This window comes from Ruditapes philippinarum, unplaced genomic scaffold, assembly GCF_026571515.1.
Source record: "Ruditapes philippinarum isolate M1 unplaced genomic scaffold, ASM2657151v2 ctg31_1_1_1_1, whole genome shotgun sequence".
NCBI lineage: Eukaryota > Metazoa > Mollusca > Bivalvia > Venerida > Veneridae > Ruditapes > Ruditapes philippinarum.
This window is the reverse complement of record NW_026860696.1, coordinates 51,455-73,598: the sequence shown is the minus strand read 5'-3', so window position 1 is coordinate 73,598 and position 22,144 is coordinate 51,455. Positions and strand designations below refer to the sequence as shown.

At 30.1% G+C, this 22,144-nt stretch overlaps 1 protein-coding gene across 6 annotated transcripts in view; it reads right to left on the bottom strand.

The window, feature by feature from the left end:
• The window catches only part of LOC132713091 (A disintegrin and metalloproteinase with thrombospondin motifs 1-like), an 81,863-nt gene that overhangs the window by 36,299 nt on the left and 23,420 nt on the right, over nucleotides 1–22,144 (bottom strand). For 5 of the 6 annotated variants that reach the window (XR_009623402.1, XM_060695557.1, XM_060695559.1 and 2 more), the window contains exons 2-5: nucleotides 5,605–5,674; nucleotides 3,710–3,776; nucleotides 2,173–2,422; nucleotides 1,496–1,637 (exon numbers count right to left, since the gene is read on the bottom strand). Coding sequence is in view for 5 of the 6 variants with exons in the window: in XM_060695557.1 (XP_060551540.1) it covers nucleotides 1,496–1,637; nucleotides 2,173–2,422; nucleotides 3,710–3,776; nucleotides 5,605–5,674 (529 nt within the window). In the remaining variant the exon portion in view is untranslated. Of the gene's footprint in view, nucleotides 1–1,495; nucleotides 1,638–2,172; nucleotides 2,423–3,709; nucleotides 3,777–5,604; nucleotides 5,675–12,301; nucleotides 12,708–22,144 lie in introns of those variants that run through there. The other variant, XM_060695558.1, reaches the window with a different exon arrangement.

Sequence of the window (22,144 nt, the reverse complement as noted above, 5' to 3'; positions counted from 1 at the left end):
GATTGATTGATTTTCTTTAGAATGGCCAGTGTATAACACTTATACATGCGAGGATTACTTGGGTTTCTTACCAGTTTACCTCTAGGTTAAAGTGTTTCTGAAATATCCCAAGGGTGTTACCAAGGATCAAACCCGGAACCTCAGGAGTGACAATCAGTGGTCTAACCAACTGAGCTATCGCCCCATCTACGATCAACTTTTATCGAAAACGAAAACAAAAGGGAAAAAGGTTAACTCATTGGCTATTCGTGAAACATCATCATCAAATAACTGTAAATTTATTCAAAAATGATTAATTCATTTTTCTTAGAAACATGAAGTATTATGTTATTTAATGCTTATATGGTTTAACGTTTATACTGTTATGACATTTTAAAATAAATTAAATACAAGTGTTGTTAATTGTTTTATAAATCCCGTTGCCAATTGTGAGTTGAAAAAAAATTGCACATTGAATTATTTATTGCCAATTTTTGTATTTTAACTTATTCACTGCCAATTGTTTGAAAAAAATCTGTTTATTTAATAATTGTATTCAAGTGTAAAGACGGACACTCTTGTAATGAATGATCTATTATAAATTCTAAATACAAAATAATGTATTTTTTGATAATTCACTGGCAAAGTGTGATAGGATATGATTGTATATCGAAAATTTTTCTGCAAGTATAAATAAGCAAATGCTTGTATATTGATTTGAGCCGCGTCATGACAAAACCAACATGGTGCGTTTGCGACCAGCATGGATCCAGACCAGTCTGCGCATCCGCGCAGTCTGATCAGAATCCATGCTGTTCGCTATCAGTTTCTCTACTTGAAAAAGAGTTGGTAAGCGAACAGCATGGATCCTGATCAGACTGCGCGGAAGCGCAGGCTGGTCTTCATCCATACTGGTCGCAAATGCACTATGTTGGTTTTGTCATGACGCGGCTCATTTATCCGTTGTAGAAAAAAAGTGTTTTAAAACTGTCCATGTAAGAACAAAATTGTATTTTTTATTTGAATATATCATTGCAAATGCAATGTAGAAAACTATCACTTTTCAGGCAATGTAACACAATATTATATTAATATTTGCAAATAAAAATACATTAAAACTGTATGATGAAATGATGAATATCAAATAGCCACATTGCCAAGGTTGAAGCCACATGCATGCCTCAATATAAGTCAAGAAATTAACCCTGAGAAAAATGTACTGTGAGTTTAAGAAAAGTAAAAAAAAGACACATTTAAGAAAAAATTTACATATAACTGAGTATGCAGTTTTTATGATCATATTTCTCGTGCTTGACTAACGCAATAAGGGCTATTTTTTGTGCATATTGTGACCTATATTTGGTTTCCATTGTAGATTTTAAATGTTGTTTGCAATGTTTAAATTTCTTTTTTGCTCACTTGACAATACTTTGCTTGTTGATTAATTTTCAAAATGTTCATTAAAATCTTAACCTTGACACTGGAAGCATAATATAGATAAGGGTGAAGTACTTACAAGTGTTTGTAGGTAGTGTAGCAGTATCATATTTATCATCAGAAACTGTCTTTTCTTTTCTAGCAAGAAGAACAACTTCCTTTCCATCTTCTTCTATAGTTTCAATATGATATGTATATGTACCATTTGTAAAATCTCCTTTCTAAAATAAACAGAGAAATTACAAAATAAACACTTTAGTAGTACTGTTACAATTAAATTCAAATGCATATAATTGTATTTCATTGCATGAAAATTTGTTTGATGATATTGAATACCATTTTCGCTTGTATTTAACTTCACCATCCTCCCTCTCTCTCTTACACTTGCCTTTATTTTTTTTCAAAATAAAAGTTAGCTGAATTGCTTTAAACATTGGTTTAGTGATATCAGAACAGAGCGGGGCAGAAAAGAAGGTTTATTTCGTCGTAAGCATGGTACAGCATATAGACATAGACGAACAATATGTACATGGCAATAATATCATATGTTTATCCAAATATTGTCTTTAATGGTCTCTAAACTAACTGTTTTGAAAGTAAAAAAAATCGCTTTCCTTTTATAATATTAAAATGATATGTGTGTGTGGGTGCAAGCAAGTAAGCTATCATGTTTTCACGGACTTAATAGAAACAACTTTGCTTTTTTGTATAGACAACAGTATTCATTTCGTGGAAATGTAACCATAAATTATTTACCAGTCCGTCACAAAACGAGAAGACAGCAGTATCGTCTGCTTTTGTTTTTAAACTTCCAGACATTACACAATCGCTAGGTTCAATATTGTCTACTGTCTCAGAGTTGCCATTGGACACAAACACAACTTTAGCGTCTTTGTTCATCACAGGTTGCGCGTGTTTCAGTAAGATTTCAAATCTCACGTCGTCTGCTTCAATATGAAGTTCTACATGTGCGCCGCTTTGTTGAAGTGTGTCACGTATATGTCGTCTGCTTGTAAAATTGTTAAAATATTGAAATATTTCGCATGGTTTTAAAGGGACTTCACTGATTTTATTTTGTCAAGACGGGACTGGAAATAATATTTCGAGATTAATGTTCCATTGAATATAGGTCTGGACCAATAAACTGTTTGCAAATTTCAGACTATTCGCTCATACCATTTTTCCAGAAGTTTTATTAAAATCGTGAAAGGGACCCAGGATTGAATAGCGTTTTAGTGCTTTTCACTAAAATCAGGATAAGACTAGCACAAAACTACGATTTTCAATTCAATTCAGAATGTATTTCTAAATAGTATTTGCATATGCCCCAAATTATCTATGGAAAAACTTCAAATTTTACGGTTTTAGACTTTTGAACCCTAGCGGAGTTCCTTTAATATAAATCTCTAAATTAAGTTTTATATATGTGTGTTTTAGTATACGCGTCCGTTGGTAAAACAAAATATATTGTGACATAATAATTTGAATTTGAAATGATAATATGACTATATTTTTGTAGTTTAGAGCCATACAGAATAGCTTTTATAGTTATATGCATGAAATAAACGTTTAAATGTTCTATTTTCATTTATGAAGCTCCACTGAGTTCATAAAGCTTAAAAATTCCTACATATATCAGCTAGGCACTTAAAACAGAAACATATGCAAAAAATAATGAAGAAATATACTCGGATTGAATTGGAAATCGTTTAATAGTGCTACTTTTAACCCGATTTGAGTCAATTTTAGGTCACTTTGCACAAAAAGAATAGTTATTCAGGAAAAACAGAGTGAGCAAACGATCTGAAATTTTGCAGACAAGTTATTGGATTATTGGTCTAGATATACATCAGATGGAGCATTTATCTCGTAAAATTGTTTCCAGTCCCGTTATGTAAAAAAACCTCAGTGGAGTCCCTTTAACAATCATGCAGTGTGTTAAATTTTTAACAATGATTTACTTTATCTTTATAACACCATATAAACATCTTTATGAAAATGTAATGTCATTTATGAAATAAATTGATATTTTAATGAAAGGACTAGTTTAATGTTATGATTTTTTAATATTTACAAAACATTTAGGACAAAAACCCAAAACAAACATATCTATAACTTCTTTTGATGTAGTGATAAAGATAAAAAAAACGTAGCGAAATAAAGTACGTTTACTATTAAACTTATAAAAAAAGTAATGATATTATCACGGATGTTCATAGCGTGAGTGAATCATACGAGATGTGAACGTTTTGTGCGCTCAAATTACATTGTAAAAATAGAAAACAAACAAGACCTGTGTAGAATTTCGTCTTCTTGCTGTAGTATCTTTATTGAGGCTGATTGAATATGGGTATACCCATCTAAAAAGTAAAAGAAACCGTTTAAGTTACAATATAAAAATCCCGAGTGTTATATTGCAAATAATTTGATGCCATATTATGAGAACAATGTACGTTTTTTGTATATTCATCACTTTTGAAGTATAAGGTATACAACAAAAACATAAAATATCATGTATTAAGTTGTAATGAAAAGATGTCGTTTGGTTATTTGTGGTTATGTCATTATAAGGGACTGCCTTTCATGGATGAGATATAAAAACTGCAGCCACCGTTTATCCCTGCGTGATTGTAAGAGGCGACTAAATGGGTTCGAATAACTGGTGTATATGCATCTCTTAGCTCCAGCAGGTGAGGTGGTTTTGATACCTGGTGTTGCTCTGAAGTTTATAAACACCAGGGGTAAGCCAATGTCATCTTTACTGTTTCGCCGGAATATCACCTATACTGTGTATGCGCGCTGTAAAACCAAACAGTCGTGATCTTTAAAATCTTTGAAACCTTGAAACTAATTGAAGGTGAATTCGCTATCGTATAACAATACAAACCGAAGGTAATTGTAAAAGCAAATTAAAAATAATTTAGTGTACAAACATATTGATTAATTTGCAAATCAATCATTTAATGTCATTAATTATAGACTGCCAATTCTGTTACATCTTTGAAACATTGTAATGCATTACAGAACAGAACAGACAGAAATTACAGTAGCTATCACATTGCGCGTTTAATTAGTGACATACATAATGTAACACATCATAACATTTATCATTTCATCACATTATTCATTTGGGTAATTAACTTTAAAACATTCATTATATAACTGGTCAACTGTGATTTGATAATATTAGTATAATTATCATTTTAATTTTGTAATTAATTATTTGCATCTTTATTGTAACGGCGTGTCAAATAGTCGTACGATTTCATAAATAAAAATGAGCAATTAATTTACAATTTGATACTGAGCGTTGTGTGATTATTTATTGATGACAAAGATTAAAATAACTCGTAAATAATGTTTAAAATGATTGTCTCAGAACCATGAACATCTGAGAGGCAAATATTATGTACATTTATAATGATAATTATGTTGTAAAAACTGATGTTGATGAATGACCCCTACCTTGTCACTCCCACCCCTATACCCCATTTACCGGTATTTACAAGGAAAATTTCTTTTGTTTTCACGTTTGTAGTAAGAGATTTTTTTTAAATTTCACATGAACATACATTTTATATGTCTTATAAAAAAAGTCTTATGAATCTTGATTGGTACTAATTGCTTAACATGTATTTTTGTAAATATATATACATGTACCTTGACATAATAACTGTTCTCGAGAAAAATAAGTATGTTATTGAAATAAGATAAAAAATATCTGGAAAAAAGGGATGATTCTCAATCAATGAAACCAACAATATAATATGAAACCGCCGATTGGGTTAAATTAGTTTGCTTATAAGAGATAATGTAGAAGTCCTTTATATCTCACCCCCTAGCACCGGCTTAATTGATACTGAATCTTAAACAGTAACATACTGAAATATGTAATCCAGAAAAAGTGCAAGCAACGTTTTACAGCTGCCATTCAACACTTTACACCTGCTGTTGTGTAGTAAAGGAGCAATCCCTCGGAAGCAATAAAAAATCAGTGCAAATTACAGACTCGGTTTGATTGGGTCTGCTTATGAGAGACAACGTAATTGCAACATATCTAACCTTACGAAACCTAATAACGGATAAGCAGTTTTTTTCTGCAGCTACTTTTTTCAATATTTATCTTAAAGGCACATTATACCTCAGAAACGAATAAAATAATTTTAGATATTTTGAATAATAATTTACCTTGTCTTAAACTTCTCTTGCGTATATGCTCCTCGGATTCTGTGACATCGTTTGCTTTTATTGCACATATCTGAAATAAAGATACAGAGAAAAAAATATATATTCTGTACACATTTCAGATAATGTCAAACGTGAATCTCAAAGGTCCGCCGGCTTAGATTAATGCTGACAACATCAGCTAAATACCTAGGGGTCGATGTTTCGATTTTCTTGCGTGCCAAAATTTCTTCTTGACAATTTATCTCGGACATTGAATGTTATTATTCTCATTGCATTTCTATTGCCAGTTAAGATATCATGTGAGTATAGTAGTCGGTAACTTCTAGAGAAATTAGTAATTACAGGTTAATTAAGTAATCCACGAGAGACTGTCAAGTGGTCCAACGGTCGAAATATGTGCTGAATTCGGCGTAAACATCAGCCTGCCAGCTAGCCAACCAATCGACCAAATCATCGACCGAAAAGCCAAGCAAACGAACGAAGAACAAGCAAGCAACCAACCAACCAACCGATTCACCCACCCTACCAATGAACCAAACAACCAATCAAACAATCAAGTTCATGTTGATTTAAATCGAATAGTTTTTACTCGTGTCAGATCATCCCGTATATTATAAGAATTCGATACATAACAAAAGATGATGCATTATTGATTAGAACGTTGGAAACAATTAATTGCGGGAAAACCATCATGAAATCTTAGCTTTATTTGATTAGCATAGCATTCATTCGAATGAGGAGCTTAATATTTAGCCTTATTCAATGATTATATATCCATGTTTCAGGCGGTATTCGGCAAAAAGTTTCAAATTTTTAATAATAAAAGTATATTTGTGATTAAGTTTTAGTATTTTGATTCATTGTTTTTATTTATAGTTGCTGGCTTTCTAAGTCATGTCACACCTGTAAAATTTATGTTGCAATTTCGCAACTTCATTTGTGGGTAGAAGCACAGATACCATCGTGTGAAGTGTTTAATGTTAGAGAGAACCATCAACTAAATGATTGCCCTTGAGCGGGATTTGAACCGACCGTAGTGAGGAACAAAGATTAAAGGTTATTTTTCACTAACCGTTAAGCCATAAAGGCTATATTTATTGTTTATATGATGTTTTACTAACGGAATAATCTGCCGATCATTTCCAATGGATGAGCCAGTGCCTAAAAGTATGTTGGGAAACCACTGATATTTAAGAAACACTTTGTTTATATCAATACAATTTCACAGCATTAGACTTTAAGCAACGTGTAATACCAAATAAAACCAAAAATCTATAAATCCAAAGAAACAAATGCAGATTAGCAATATATAAACTAATATTAAGAAAATAGCTTAATGGATTTTCGCTTCATATGACATCCCATAACATCCTACAAATGTAACCTTGAATACAATTATTTCCTTGTTTATTGTAACAGGTTTTCATAACTACAATGCTTTATTCCTCATCGGAATACTCTTAAATGGTTTGGAAATCATGCATCATTATTCATTTTATAGAAAAAAAATGTGATATATCAAATTTCTCATGAATTTTATCGGGCCACAAAAGTTTAACAAGATGCCAGAAAAATAAACAAATGTAAATTATGATCAATGCTTGGAAACGAATATCACTTTAGAAATAATGAGGTTAATAATATACGTTGATTGTAAAGTCCACGGTAAGAAAAAAAAGAAACTGATGAACATGATTCGAAACTGATGAAAAAAGGTGCAATGGTTTGGTGGTTGATATTTTTGTCGCTCAGCCCTGGGATCATGGGTTCAAGCTCTACCTGGATCACGACCTTGTACGACTCCAGTACTGGCTTGTTTCAGGAAGCAAACTAAAAGTATGTTAATATGCTTACTAATTTTTTAACTTGTATTTCACTTACGACATTCCATAGAGAAAAAAAAATAAACATAGTTTCCCCTTGTCCAACATATGTTTATTTAAAATGAAATTACAATATTGCGTTTTGCTTTCAAAGTTAGTATTGTTTTTATTTTCAAATCATTTTCAAATGTTCAATCAATCAATCAATTAATCAATCAATCAATCAATCAATCAATCAATCAATCAATCAACCAATCAATCAATCAATCAATCAATCAATCAATCAATCAATCGTTTTCATTACCCACACATTTTCTTACTTATTAGCTTTTAAAGAAACATTTAACAATGTTTAAACACAAATATGATAGTCATAGTTCAAGCTAGGAAAAGTATAAACATATTGTGAAATAATACTTTACATTGGCGTGAACCATTAAAATAATTCATTTTGTAACTCATTTAATATTCTCTTTAAAGATCAAACGATTGCTTTGTTGCCATTAGTTCTTCACTGTTCACTAAACATACCAGTTTATATGACTGATATACTGAAAGTGTATACTCAATTGCATCGATAAATGAGCCGTGTCACGACAAAACCAACATAATGGGTTTGCGACCAGCATGGATCCAGACCAGCCTGCGCATTCGCGCAGTCTGATCAGGATCCATGCTGTTCGCTATCAGTTTCTCTACTTGTAATAGAGTTGGTAAGTGGACAGCATGGATCCTGATCAGACTCCGCGGATTCGCAGGCTGGTCTGGATCCATGCTGGTCGCAAACCCATTATGTTGGTTTTGTCGTGACATGGCTCAAATGATAATTCTTGGAATTCTAGGGATATAAAATATTACAGTTTCTACCAAAAATAACAACATTGAAATTCAACATGCTTCAGTGATGTTTTTGATACCGCAGAAAACAAATCAAATGATATTACCAACAATGGAGTATTTGTTTGTTTATTTTGATATTCTACAAATCATATTAGATGTGAACAGTGATATAATAGTATTTCATTTCAGACAAAAAAAAGAAGAAGAAAAAATAAAGTAAAAAAAAAGAAGAAAGAAAGCGTCACTGGGTTTAGTGGCACAATTTTTTTTTACTTTTATTTCACCACTCTTTTGATAAGAAAATAAACAATAAAAACATTATGTAAATAGTACACGTTTTACACTTATGGAGCAATGATACCACTACGCCTTCATAGTTATACGATATTTATATAATGTAACAAGAACCAACCATCAAACCACCGGGGCAAAAATGACTCTATATGCACGCTATCTAAATTTACGATAATTTTCCTTTTTGCTGCTATCCGAGCGGCTATATTTACTCTCAGTGGTTTATAAAAAAAATGAATAAAATCGCGTATAAAGGTTTTACATGATATTCAAGAGTAGTATTGTTTGATGAAATTAAAATTTAAAAGTCGCATTAAATCCTTACTTCAATTATTACCAAGTACTTGTGAGGAGTCACTGAATTATCATAAACTAATTTGTTTAGCACCCGAATTTAACGTTAATAAAGAAGTGTACAATGTTATCTGCTAACGACTTATTTTAGTAACATATTAAAGCAATTTATTCGCTTAGATCCTTTAAGAAGTTTGAAAACGTATATCAATGTTCATTGAAAATAAGGCATGTCTTATATTGACATCAATCATGACATTTTTGTTTTAGTCTCAGCTATTTTAGTACATGAATACAAGCTTATAAATGTATGTATTTGTATACGGCATATACGAAACATTTACTTACTAGGTTCTTGAAGTAATACCAGATTTTGCTTTTATTGTTTCAAATATTACAGACATCTTTTGTGTAAGAAATAACTCACAGCATAACTCGCATAAAATGTAAAACACAAATCAAATTAAATGAGGTAATACTGACATTCTTTCTGATAATCAATTTACGTAATTAGAATTTCTGATAATCATGACAATCACGAGAGATCGATCAAAAAAAAATCCTCTGTATAGACAACATAAAGTTAAAGGCACATTATGCTTCGGAAAGGAATATAATTTTATTTCTTTAAAAATGACACACATGTATTTCATTATGTTTATTATTGTTTTAGAGCATGTTAGATACGTCTAACATAAAGGAAGTGACACTTAATGTGAAAATATATTGTCATAAAAGAAGCAAAATGTAAACAAAGTAGTATTTTCACTTCCATAAAAAATTCTACAACACTATAGCTGTACTAATTGTCAAAAGCACAGGAAGAAAAAGATTATTCCTGTTATTAGCCCGTGGGCAATTTTTTTTGGAAACTTTCAGAGTACAAAAAATATATAAAGCTTTTGAGAAATACAGATGAATGTATTTCTGTGGCATTATGGACCTTTAATACTAAATGGCCTTACAAGAATTGGAGAGAGTATATGTTCATGGAATATTTGCTGATATTTAGAGTTTATTTTACCTGAGGAATTATTGGATAAAAATAAACCCTTTTGTTTTGTTATATCATTGCATATATGCGCTTTAAAGGCACATTATGCCACAGAAATACATGTAACTGTTTAAGTTTTAGAAATATTAAACATGTATTTCATAATGATTTAATTAATTATAGATTAAGAGCATGTTTAACAACCGACTAAAGTAGCGCTGAACTTGCAGTAATAAGTTGTAAAGGTAGCAAAAATGTAAACATAGTAGTATTTTGACTTCCATACAAATTGCTAAATACAACATACCAATTGCTAACAAGGAAAAGATCCTCTATATGCCAATGAGTATGTTTTGAGTATGTTTTAGAAACTAACAAATTACCAAACATAAGTTTTTGACAAAAAATAATAAATAAATAATAAAAAATGGTACTATTTCTGAAGTACAATGGGCCTTTTACTAAATACTTGCTCGTATACTTATGATAGAAATATGAAAGTATGAAATGAAACAATATAGATAATAAATAAGTAAAGCAAATGTCAGTAGTGATGTGAATGAGCTAAAGGCTTACATCTTGACCTGCCACTTGAATAATATAATAGCTTACAAGTGCTTGAATATTTCAACAACAATGCTTTGAGATGTTTTTACCAATGTTTTTACCAATGTTTTGAATTGTTTTTTCTGATGCTTTGAGATGTTTTACGAATGTTTTGAAATGTTATATCAATGCTTTGAAATGTTTTCACCAATTCTTAGAGGTGTTTTTACCAATACTTTGAAGTGTTTACCAATGCTTCAACAATGCTTTGAAGTGTTTTACCAATACGTTGAGATGCTTTTAGCAATGCTTTTTGGGATGGCTTTACCAATGCTTTGAAGTGTTTTGTCAATGCTTAGAGATCCCTTTGCAGGTTGGGCTTCTGGGGCCTAGTGGTTAAGGTCGTTAATTTCAAACCATTTATCCCTAGCCACTGTGGGTTTGACTCCCACAATGGACTTTTAATTCTTTCATGTGATGAAGTTATTTTCAGGTGTCGTTCCTGAAATAATGCACGGAGGAAACATGAAGTCTTCCCCCGCGGTAAAGCTGAGTTGTCATAGTGACCTGTACCGTGCTGGTGCGACGTTAAACTCAACAAACAAGGGTGCTTTGAGGTGTTTTAAGCAATGTTTTGAGGTGCCGTAACCGGAATCTAGTTATACCTTTACTTGCGTTTAGATATGCTTTAACCAGTGGCAATTACTGATACAAATACGTAAAAACCTAGAGCTTTAATCACTCACTACATTTGATTTTAACTTGTTACAATCAATTTAACGGAGATAAAAGAAACATGAAAAATGTATGTTGTCAGATACTATCTAATGATGTTCATTCTCGTACAATGACAAGTGTTAAGTCATAGCCTAATACTGTATCAATTATGTACAATTATGAATGTTGATGTATTTGCACATTTTGCTGAAATAATGCACAGAGGGGACCTGAAGTCTTTCTTTGCGGTAAAGCCGCGTTGTCATAGCGACCTCTTTTTTTATTTTACTTAAAATATTAAAGAAAACAAGACACTTACATAAAAGCATTACGTCAAATATGCCGGTAGTCGGCTCAATTTATCATTATAAATTTATTAATTCGTTATTGTTTCAAGTTTTAAATTCCAATGTATTGTCATGATTTGATCCAGACGTACATGACAGCGGAACGTTTTTACTTCAAAAGAATATTAAGTCATAAGTTGAGGATAAAGGACTTGCTAGCAAGTACAGGAATTCCAATGTTAAAAGAGAATATGATTTAATAATTCATAATAGTCTGTCATACTCTACTGGTGTATTTGTACTGATGTGCTTTAGTTTGTAAAAGGGTAAAAAGATAAGAATTGATATTTTCGTTGTTAACAGTTGATTGTTTTGATTGATTTGATTAAAATAAATTTAGGAAAAGGTTGATTGCTCCACAGATTGGACTGTATCTTATTGCAGAGGCTAGACTGTATCATATTAAGGTAGAATATCTTTTAAAGGAACACTTACAGAAATAATAATTTCAATGTTCAGTTTTGTAAATAATTTTACATTTAAACTAAGATCTTCATATGATAAAAAGAAACTGCATTTCATCAGACCAACCATGAAAAAAGGAGACAAAAATAATTTTCCTATACCACTTATAATTACTAAAAACTAAAAAATGTAACTTTTGGTGGATAAAATATTCAATTTTCACACTGAAGACCTTGTTTGCAACATCAACAATCTCAAAGTTTCTTTTTATGAATTTCAGCACGAAATATAAATACTTTATCTAAATAATCTTGGATATGTATTGTTGGCACGCAATGATATTTAAATTGATTTAAATATGTTTTACTTATAATCTTATCTCTTATATATTCAATTATATATAATACAATCATGCAAATTCTATAAAAAAATATTACCTGTTCAAACAAAGCACCCAAAATAATAATGCTGAAAGCACGTAAAAGTTCATCAAATCTCATTTTTCCTAAACAGTTCAATGTAAAATCCTCATTGCCAGTTGCGTGTTAATTGTCCTTGTACTTCCTACTTCCACATTTAAACTGTTACTTGTTACTATGTACAGAGCATGGACAGATATAAACTATGTTTCCACCGTTTACTAGTATATATATAATCATCCGGAGAGAGAGTTTCACATTGCACTTGCTTACGTTACTCGGTTTGTTTATTGGAAAACAATACATCTAAGTATATCGTGAGACGGTATCTCTTAAGATAAATCAGATATCCGTTTTCTGAATTAAACGTCAGTTATGAATTTTTTTTCCATTCTAAAACTATATATGTTTAAATTTGGACCTAAAGCAAATATATAATCAGTTCAATAAAAACAAACGCTTTTCTTAAGCTTTCGACGTTTAGTATTGACGTTTATAAAATAACAAATGACAAATGACGCAACGTCCGTTTAACTATACGCTAAACGGAACGTGACGTTAACGCGGGAATAAAAACTTTGTCAAATAAATACAGAATCTTTCATGAATATAAATACAGCAATATACAATAAATTACACTTATCAGATAAACAGCGGCGCAGGAGTGTAATAAAGCCATTTAATAAAAACGATATTACACTAGACGATATTACACTAGTGTAATAACACTTTGACGTCACGTCATTTGCGCTATAAACATAGCGTTAAAGCGCGCTAATGTTAGTGTGACCACTATAGGCGCGTCAAATAAAAGTGACTCTTGTAAAAAGTTTACCGTTCTTATTTCATATATGTGATAAATGGAATATTTTATTTAATTTTACCCATGAAATATGTTGCTATATCAGTCAAATATATTTCATATTTGTAAAAAATAAATATGAAATATAAATATGAAAGTGGGCGGAGTCAAAACTCATATTTATTTAAGGGGACTTCTTTCGCCATTTTGTTTACAAAAATCTGATAAATAAATAACAACTTTTTGTTGAATTTTGATTTGAAAACAATCTAGAATGATAGAAAATGGTCTAACTAAGAAAATAAATCCGAACACCAATATCTTTAATTCAATCGTTAACACTGTACAGACGTTTAAAGTGTTGTTTACGTGACGTCACAATGTAGCGCTAAATATCGCGTGCAAAACAAGACAATAATAATTATAATACTGCGCGCTGTACAATTGCAGTTGCGTAGCAATCAAGGTGGTTCGTTACCATTTTTCTTTGATAATGAAATTAAATAAAAAGGTTATTTTTTCGTTTTTCGTGAAATATGGTATATATTTTCACGAAACATGATAAAATGCCACATATTTTCACGAGCCGGGACGGCGAGTGAAAATATGTGGCATTTTATCATGTTTCGTGAAAATATATTCCATATTTCACTCAAACGAACAAATATCCTCTTAATATTCGTGTAGATTCAATACTAAATTTATTGAACTCGTTGAATAAAACAATATTATGCTCGCCAGAGGCCCGCATAATATGATTTTATTCAACTCGTTCAATTAATTTTGTATTAAACCTACACTCATTCAATATCCTCTATATATAATATGGATCTGTACATGTGATACAAAAATTCTCATAATTAATAATAATAAAAAAAACCTTGATATGAGAAAAGACATACTACATGTATATGTATACCGGCTCAAAAATGACAAAGTTATATATTGTACAAAACCTTTGCATTTATACCATTAGGAGATAATGTGTTAAGCTTATGAATCCAGTATGATTCTTGTAATATGCGTTCCATTACATCGGTGACAATCTCTATAGGCATAAATTTAAAATCCTTAATACAATTATTGGTTTTATTTAAGTGTCGACATTGGTCGAAAATAACGGATCGGAAAAATTGTTGATATCAAACCTATGGCTATTCATGCGTTTAGACACTTGTTGCTTCGTTTGACCAACATATTGCTCTTTACATTTATCACAAGTGACAAGATATATAACATTTTTCGTAGAACAATCAGTATTGTTATTTACATGATAATTCTTACAAGGAATATTAGTACTACTAAATATATTGCTTTCAATAATGGAGCTGCAATGTGTACATCTACTTCTATTACATTTCGATGAACATTTCGCATTTTTGTTATTAGACCTAATATTAGAATTAACGAGAATGTCTTTTAGATTTTTAGGTCTTTTAAATGCAGCCAAAGGTTTACTTTCATGAAGCTTTTGCACAGAACATTTACTTGAAAGTTTAAGTAAATCCCAATACTTTTTAATTATATTACTAATATTAGGTAAAGTTGGGTTATACTCAACAGCAAAGGGAATGACACTGCCATCACTTGTTTTGTTGTTAGTACACAGGGCCTCATCCTGTGTTAGACATGAAACCTTACTAAGTGCATTATCAATAACATTGATAGGATAATTTCTTTCTTTGAAGTATGTACGTAAATTCTGTAAAGAATCGTTGAAAACATTATCGTCAGAAATGATACGGCGATAACGTTTTCCTTGACTGTACGGAATACCATTTTTACAAGACACTGAGTGACAGGAAGAGTATTCTAAATACTGATGATTATCTGTCTTTTTAACAAGTATATCAGTGTGAATATTATTGTTTTTGTCTAATGAAACGTTAAAGTCTAAAAATGATACGAATGATTTAGAAACGTTCGTTGTAAATTTTATAGATGGATGAAAGTTATTCAAACTATCAATGAAAGCATTCAAATCATCAAGGGAATAACTCCATATACAAACTATATCATCAAGAAAACGGAACCATAAACTAGGTTTTAAAGAACGTTGGTTTAAAAAGTCATTTTCAAATTTACCCATAAAAAGCGAAGCGTAAGAGGGTGCCATAGAACTTCCCATTGCTGTTCCCATTTCCTGTATATAATGATCACCGTTGAATTGAAAGTTATTATTTTCTAGGACTAAGGAAAGAAGTTTACATATTTCATTACATGAAAGTTTTTTGGGGGGATTTCTTTCTAAAAAATGTCTGCAAGATTCTACTCCGTCTGTATGGGGAATGATTTACAACCGGAAACGATCGGACGTCCAGGATAACCTAAAGGGTACAGTTCACTATACTGCTTATGAATTTTAGGAAGGATATAAAAGCCGGGAGTACGTACATCTACCGGAAAAATGTCAAATTTATCTAATATATTCACGTTAACCTTACCTTATTCATCAATACATTTTAAAATATTGCTATGAATTGAAGATGACGGATCATGATCGAGTTTAGTATAATACTGGGGGATTTTTTTTTACCTAAAGCAAAGAAATTTACTAACAGTTAGTTTAAACGTTTCACCTTTTGTACAAGTTTTATCCAAGTTGTGCATAATTTTGATTTATTTTGTGGCAACTGCGACTTGCTACGGAAGGTATTTCTATTTCTTGATACATATGCATTACTTTTAATTCTTTATTATGAATATTTAGAAACCCTTTTACTTACAATAAATTTCATTTATGTAATTATTATAATTCAACATTTGTTATGATAGGTTAAATGTCAGTTATCAGATAAATCTTCACCAAGTATTGACAATCTTGAAGAACTACTTGCACCTAACATGCTTTAGATAAAAAAAGTTCCAACATAACTGTTTAAAGCAAACGACACAATATACCTGTACTAATTAAAATACTGGTTAAAATTGAATTCTTGTCGCCCCCGCCACCCCACCCCCCTCGCCATTCAAACGTCACCCCCCTCCCAGAAAAAAAACATTAATGTAAAAGAATCGGAGGACACATTATAAATGAAAACTTACAGAAATAAAATGCAAGTCGTTATGGAACTTATTCAATTAAACAAACACAATTGTTGAAATAGAAGACACTACTAGATAATTTGTAAATTGAAACTGATGAGATTTAAAAGAGTTTAACAATTGTGCAATCGATGAATTGTTAACACGAAAGACGTGTAACCAGTTCCTGTGTACACACTTACACTATTTAATACAAACTTAAATTATCAACATGATTAAAGTAAAAAGTACTGTCATGTCATTTTGTTACATACATAAATGTTCAAAATATTATCATTATAAAGTTAAGATCAATGTAAATGAAATATGATTTAAATTTTAATAATAATGATTAAACTACAAAGAAAAGGCAATTTAACTTGATACATGATTAAATATTCAATATGATTTAAGTACAGCCAACACATTTTGTTACCGATTTAAATGCTCAAAATGACTTTAGTACAAAGTAAAGACTATTCGATCTCATTCATACTTAAATGTTCAAAATGATTTAAGTACAAACATAAGACAATTCAACTTCACAAATACTTAAAGTTTAAAATGATTAAAGTATGAATAAAGAGCATTCTACTTGGCACATACATAAATGTTTCATGTAATTTGAGCACAGGATCAAGATAATTCACATTGATACATGATTAAATGTTTTTTTTTTTTCCAAAATGATTTAAGTACAAAGTGACGAAATTCAACTTCACACATACTTACATTTTAAAATGATTTAAGTGCAAAGTAAAGACAATGCAACTTCATAGACACTTAAATATTCAAAATGATTTAAGACAACTCATCTTGAAAAAAAATACCTTAATGTTCATAATGATTTAAAACACCATTCAACTTTAAACATACTTAAATGAAATGTTAAAAATGATTTAAGAACAAAGTAAAGACAATTTAATTTCATAAATACTAAAATGATTTCAGAACAACGTAAAAACAAATCAATTGCATACATACTGATTTAAGTACAAAGTAAGGTCAGTTCAACTAATATAACATGTTACTGAAAATATCATGAAAGGCTATCTCAAAATATGAAACAAATAAAACTTGTTAAGAATTCTGATATTCTCTGATATATTCTTGTCAATAATGCAATAAAGAAAAGAAATAATACGAGGAATTTTATCATAAAACTATAAACTCAATTATACAAACTTCAAACAAAATATAAGTTATAAAATGTTCATTATTTAATGTAGAAATAAGTTGAATGACCTTTCATATTTGACAAATATTATCTTGATTCAAATGAGGATAAAAATCTGGAAAAAAACTTCTGACTCAATTAATAATATAATTAAACAGTAAATCAAAATAATGCATTGACGTGTAAATAATTATACTTTGATATTCCATCAACGAATTTTAGAACATTTTGGCGAGCCATCTAGTCAACAAAGTAAATTGTTCTACTGACTTTTCTTGTTGGATTTATAGGCCAAACCGACACTGAAATTGTCAAATGGCGAAGTTTCCAGCTCTACTTTTGGAGGAAGAAAATCTAAGGTGTACCATTGTCAATGCATGTTAAACTCAATTTACTTTTGATTGTATTGTTTTTTGTTTTGCTTTCTTTATTACATTGTTATATACAGCCGGCAGTATCTTAAATATCAAACGAATTTATTTTTCATATGACAAAATAAGAAGGTAGAAACGTTTGTAATATGACAACGTTTAACGATTTCAATTCACTTTATTCTGTATTTTGACACGGTTTTATATTTGTTTGCAATTATACGATATTCAATAATTGAAAAGTATAATTGGATAACGTTATAACTCGGATGACTCTGAAAGATTTTGTATTGTATTTATAATGATATAAAAATATCGCGTAATATCATAAACAGCATGAGCACTGTACGCGTATTTTACCATGGCATATTTCAAGTTGTTTATTACATAAAAAATGCAAATTTTACACTTAAAAACTAATTTACTACGCCCGTTATATGATTATAAAATTATAACATCGAAACTAATTTACATAATTTTTAAACAGACCAATGCAAATAAATAAAATAAAACCTTTTTGTACATATTTTGGAACCACCTTTAAGGCCCGTTTTTTCTATATTATATCTACTTATTTTAGAGATCACATTTTCAAATGTTTGTCATGGAACAAATTCAAATGTTTAATTTCACCTTTGAAAAATAAACAAAGGAATAAATACAATTGACATCCGTTTGAGCAGTAGTGTTTGTAACTACGAGTATTCTATTTTGTTTTAAAGAAAAGATAAGAACTGTGTTAATTTTGTTATTGAAAACACAGACAATTTTAACTGAAAAAAGAATAAAATGTTCCATACAAAATATGCAACAGTTATTTAGAAGGTTTAGGTAATAGAAAGAGCATCGAAACAAGAGGCTACCTGATTGGGGAGTAGCCCCGAGTATAAATCAGATTTTCAAGTGTTTGATATCCTTTCTCTTTTGTATCATAGGCAAATATAAAATAACATTTTCCCTGTCGTCACAATATGACCCCCCCTCTTCAAAATGAAATATATGAACGAGTTACTGAATATAACTTTTTTGTCAGTATCCCTTTTCTTGTCGTCATAATAAGTAAACCACCAATCAACAGACGACAATCGGCAGAATGTGCGGTGACTGGAGCGCATGTAACTAATATCTGCACTCTAGTAGACACGGTATACGATATGACTCTGACACATTTTAATGTGTGGTCTCCAAACTATGATTCAACTATAATATGGTGCATGCATCTTTTTGACAAAATACTAAAACGTTAAATGAAAACTGAGGCTACATAAAAATCTCCAATTTTCCGATTTTTTAAAAACAAAACCAAGAATTCACTGCTAACATTTATTCTGTAAGACATAAAATAAAAAAAACAACATGAAAATTGACTATAGGTTATCTTGAGAGTACGTGTTGTTATGATTTGACATTTATAAAGTCTTGAACTATTTTTGCGCGTGGTCGATGATGTGTAATAATTCACATGTAGCTATATGTTATATGAATAGTGAAATAAATATCAAATATTACATAAGCAATATATATAGCTATCAAATATTTGAGAAAAAAAACAACAACAGCAGCAGCAAAACAAAAACCCACATGTTGTTCCTATCCATGATCGGTAAATTGAAAATCATATTGTTGTAAAATATTTTGTGTAGAAACAAACACAATCGTTGAAGTATTCAATAAAACTTGAAACTTGAAGTATTCTTTATTATTATTATGTACGAAGTAATGTCTATTCAAAATTTTACCTTTGCATACAAATATTAAATGTTTTCTGTTTTTTAATAGGATAATTGTAAAACAAATAAATCAACCGGCGTAGCTTGTATATTTGATTGTATATACTTATTTCGTTTCATTACGACTTTGCTTATTGAATTGATTGGCAAAACATTTTGATGAACTTTTGTTTTGTTGAGTTGAATTTTAATGTTTACATAGTTCAAAGTTTCCAGAATTTCCTGATTCTCAAAGTTTTTTCATTATTGTTAATGAAATTGTTTTAAACATCATTCCTATATATTATTGTTTATATTTTAGATTTAAAAAAGATATTTAAAGCTTATCTCTTTGTCCGCAATAACAAATCAATAGTTTATCGCTCGGTAACAATTTTCAAAATAGTGTTGGTAATGTAAAGTAAAATACACGCTTCAAAATAAAAATACATTTATAACTAGATAAATAAATTTCACATCATAGGTACATATAAGGTTAATGTCATCATGACCGTGAAATTGAATAATGCATGTCTCATGTTCAAACTGTGTGACCAATTATCTTCATTGAACAACATCTGGATAATAACAATTTTCATTTTTTAATTTTACAGCTGAATAATTTTAGTAATGTAACGATTCAGATAAAAATTCAATGTTTATCACTGACGTTAATTTAAACATGAAAATAAATTTAACAATTTGTTATATTCAATCAAGCTGAGCCACTTTTCATGTCGTCATATATCATTCGATAACAATATTCATTTTCGATGAAATGGTCGAATAATTTAAAGTTTCTAAAAGGCAAAATTGATGAATATTTATAAGTTGATTTATCATTGCGATATCAAAACAAATTTTTGGTTGAATTTTTTTCTGACGCGCATTTTATTTAGTAAATGCTTTCCCCGTCACGGCACATGAAACATGGCAATGTACTATGTACAAGTCTAAAATAGAGAGGAATTGATTACTGTCTACTTGTTTTCTAACCCAGTCTGAATTTCTTGTTGTGAAATGTTTGTAATTGTTGTTTTATGTTTTATTGAATAAATAAAGTTTCAACCAAAATAGAATCTGGTCATGTATGGTAGTTTGCTATTTTTAGTATCTTGCATGAACAAGTTCAATCGAACAGAGCCTTTCAAGATTTTCATTTTTGACGTTCTTTACAGTTCATTTGTCTCCATGTCATACACGTAATAAGCTTTCAACTCATTCGTCATTATAATTTGTTAATATTGTAATACTGTTTTGTATACATTTAAGTGTATAAAGCTATGTTTCTGATGCACAAATTATTATTGGGCTCTTCCAAAATGCGTGTATGAAATAAAAATGGCAATAGATTGCATTTAAGCGAGGGGCGCATGCACAAATTCATTGCTAAACGGATAAAACACTACTTGAAATAGCAAAATAATATTTGTTCCAGAACATTTTATTCTGTTTGCGTGCATTATTCATGTGTTTTAAATAACAGAGACATTTTATATTACAACTTTTTTCGGGAATCAACCATATAATAATGCAATCAATATAATTTTACTGTTGATAAATTTTATGAAGATATTTCATAAAATATAGATTTATACCCTTTAAAGAAAAATAGTTTTAAGCTACAGACTCATAAAAATATATCTTGAATCAGACGGCAACAATAAAAAACAGTTTTCTGAGTCAGATGTTTCTTTGGTATCAAAATGACATTCAAAGTCTTTGAAAGCTTAAACTTATACTTACGTAAAGAAACGAAAAGATTAAAAAACAATGATAACAAAAATTAAAGACTTTAAGTTTAATATAAAAGTGAATTTTGAATTCGCCACAAATCCAGTTATTTATTAACGTATACAATTTTACACGGGGCAAACAAACTATACTTCGTTTTTTATATTTTTAACAAATACTTTAAGAAAATGTGATATTTCAAAATTTGTTCTGTATTTCCCCACATAAAATAGGACAACAAACGCTTTACCAAAGTTACAAAGAAAAATACATATTTTTTTAAGATAAAATGTTGAATCATTTTTTTCAAAATGTATTAACGCTTTATATAATTTGATTTTAATATAGATTTGTTATTTTTCCAAATGTCGTAAAATGTTTGTGTTTATTTAAATGATTTTAATAAAATTTACCTGAGCACAAGTGTCGCCAATATTAAATTGTTATTGTATCGATATCTATAGTAAATACTATACAAGGTTAGCTTTTAAAAAAGCTAGTAGCGACTCGCTTCGTAATTTTTTTCAAGGGGTGTGTTTAAATGTAAAAATGACAGTTCTGTTAGCTGAAGAACTTCAGCGAACATCAAAATAAAAGTGAAGTCAACACTGGCCCGGTGCCCGATGGCCAGTGTATATAAGTTCAGGCCAGTGTAAATTTAAGAAAATTTTGTTAATTATTTAGTAGAATCAATTCAAAACTGGAATTCGGGCCAGTAAATTCAAAATCTTAAACTCATTGACTGAAAGTGACATATAAAGTTCTCTCAGTTTAACCAAGATTAGTATGAGTATATATGAAGGTGCATGTAAACAGATAGAATGAAGAACCTATGTCTATGCACATTTACTATATGGCCTGTTGACCTTGACCACAAAATGTTAGATAGGTATATTTCATGTCTCTTTATACAAAATTAAGTTGTAATACATGTATGTTATTTAGTATTGGAATGAGAGGCACAAGTCCTAAAGTAAACACAAGTTGTCAATCAATTCAGCCAGAAAAGCCGGGATCCTATTAAAAAATATAGGGATCCCGGAA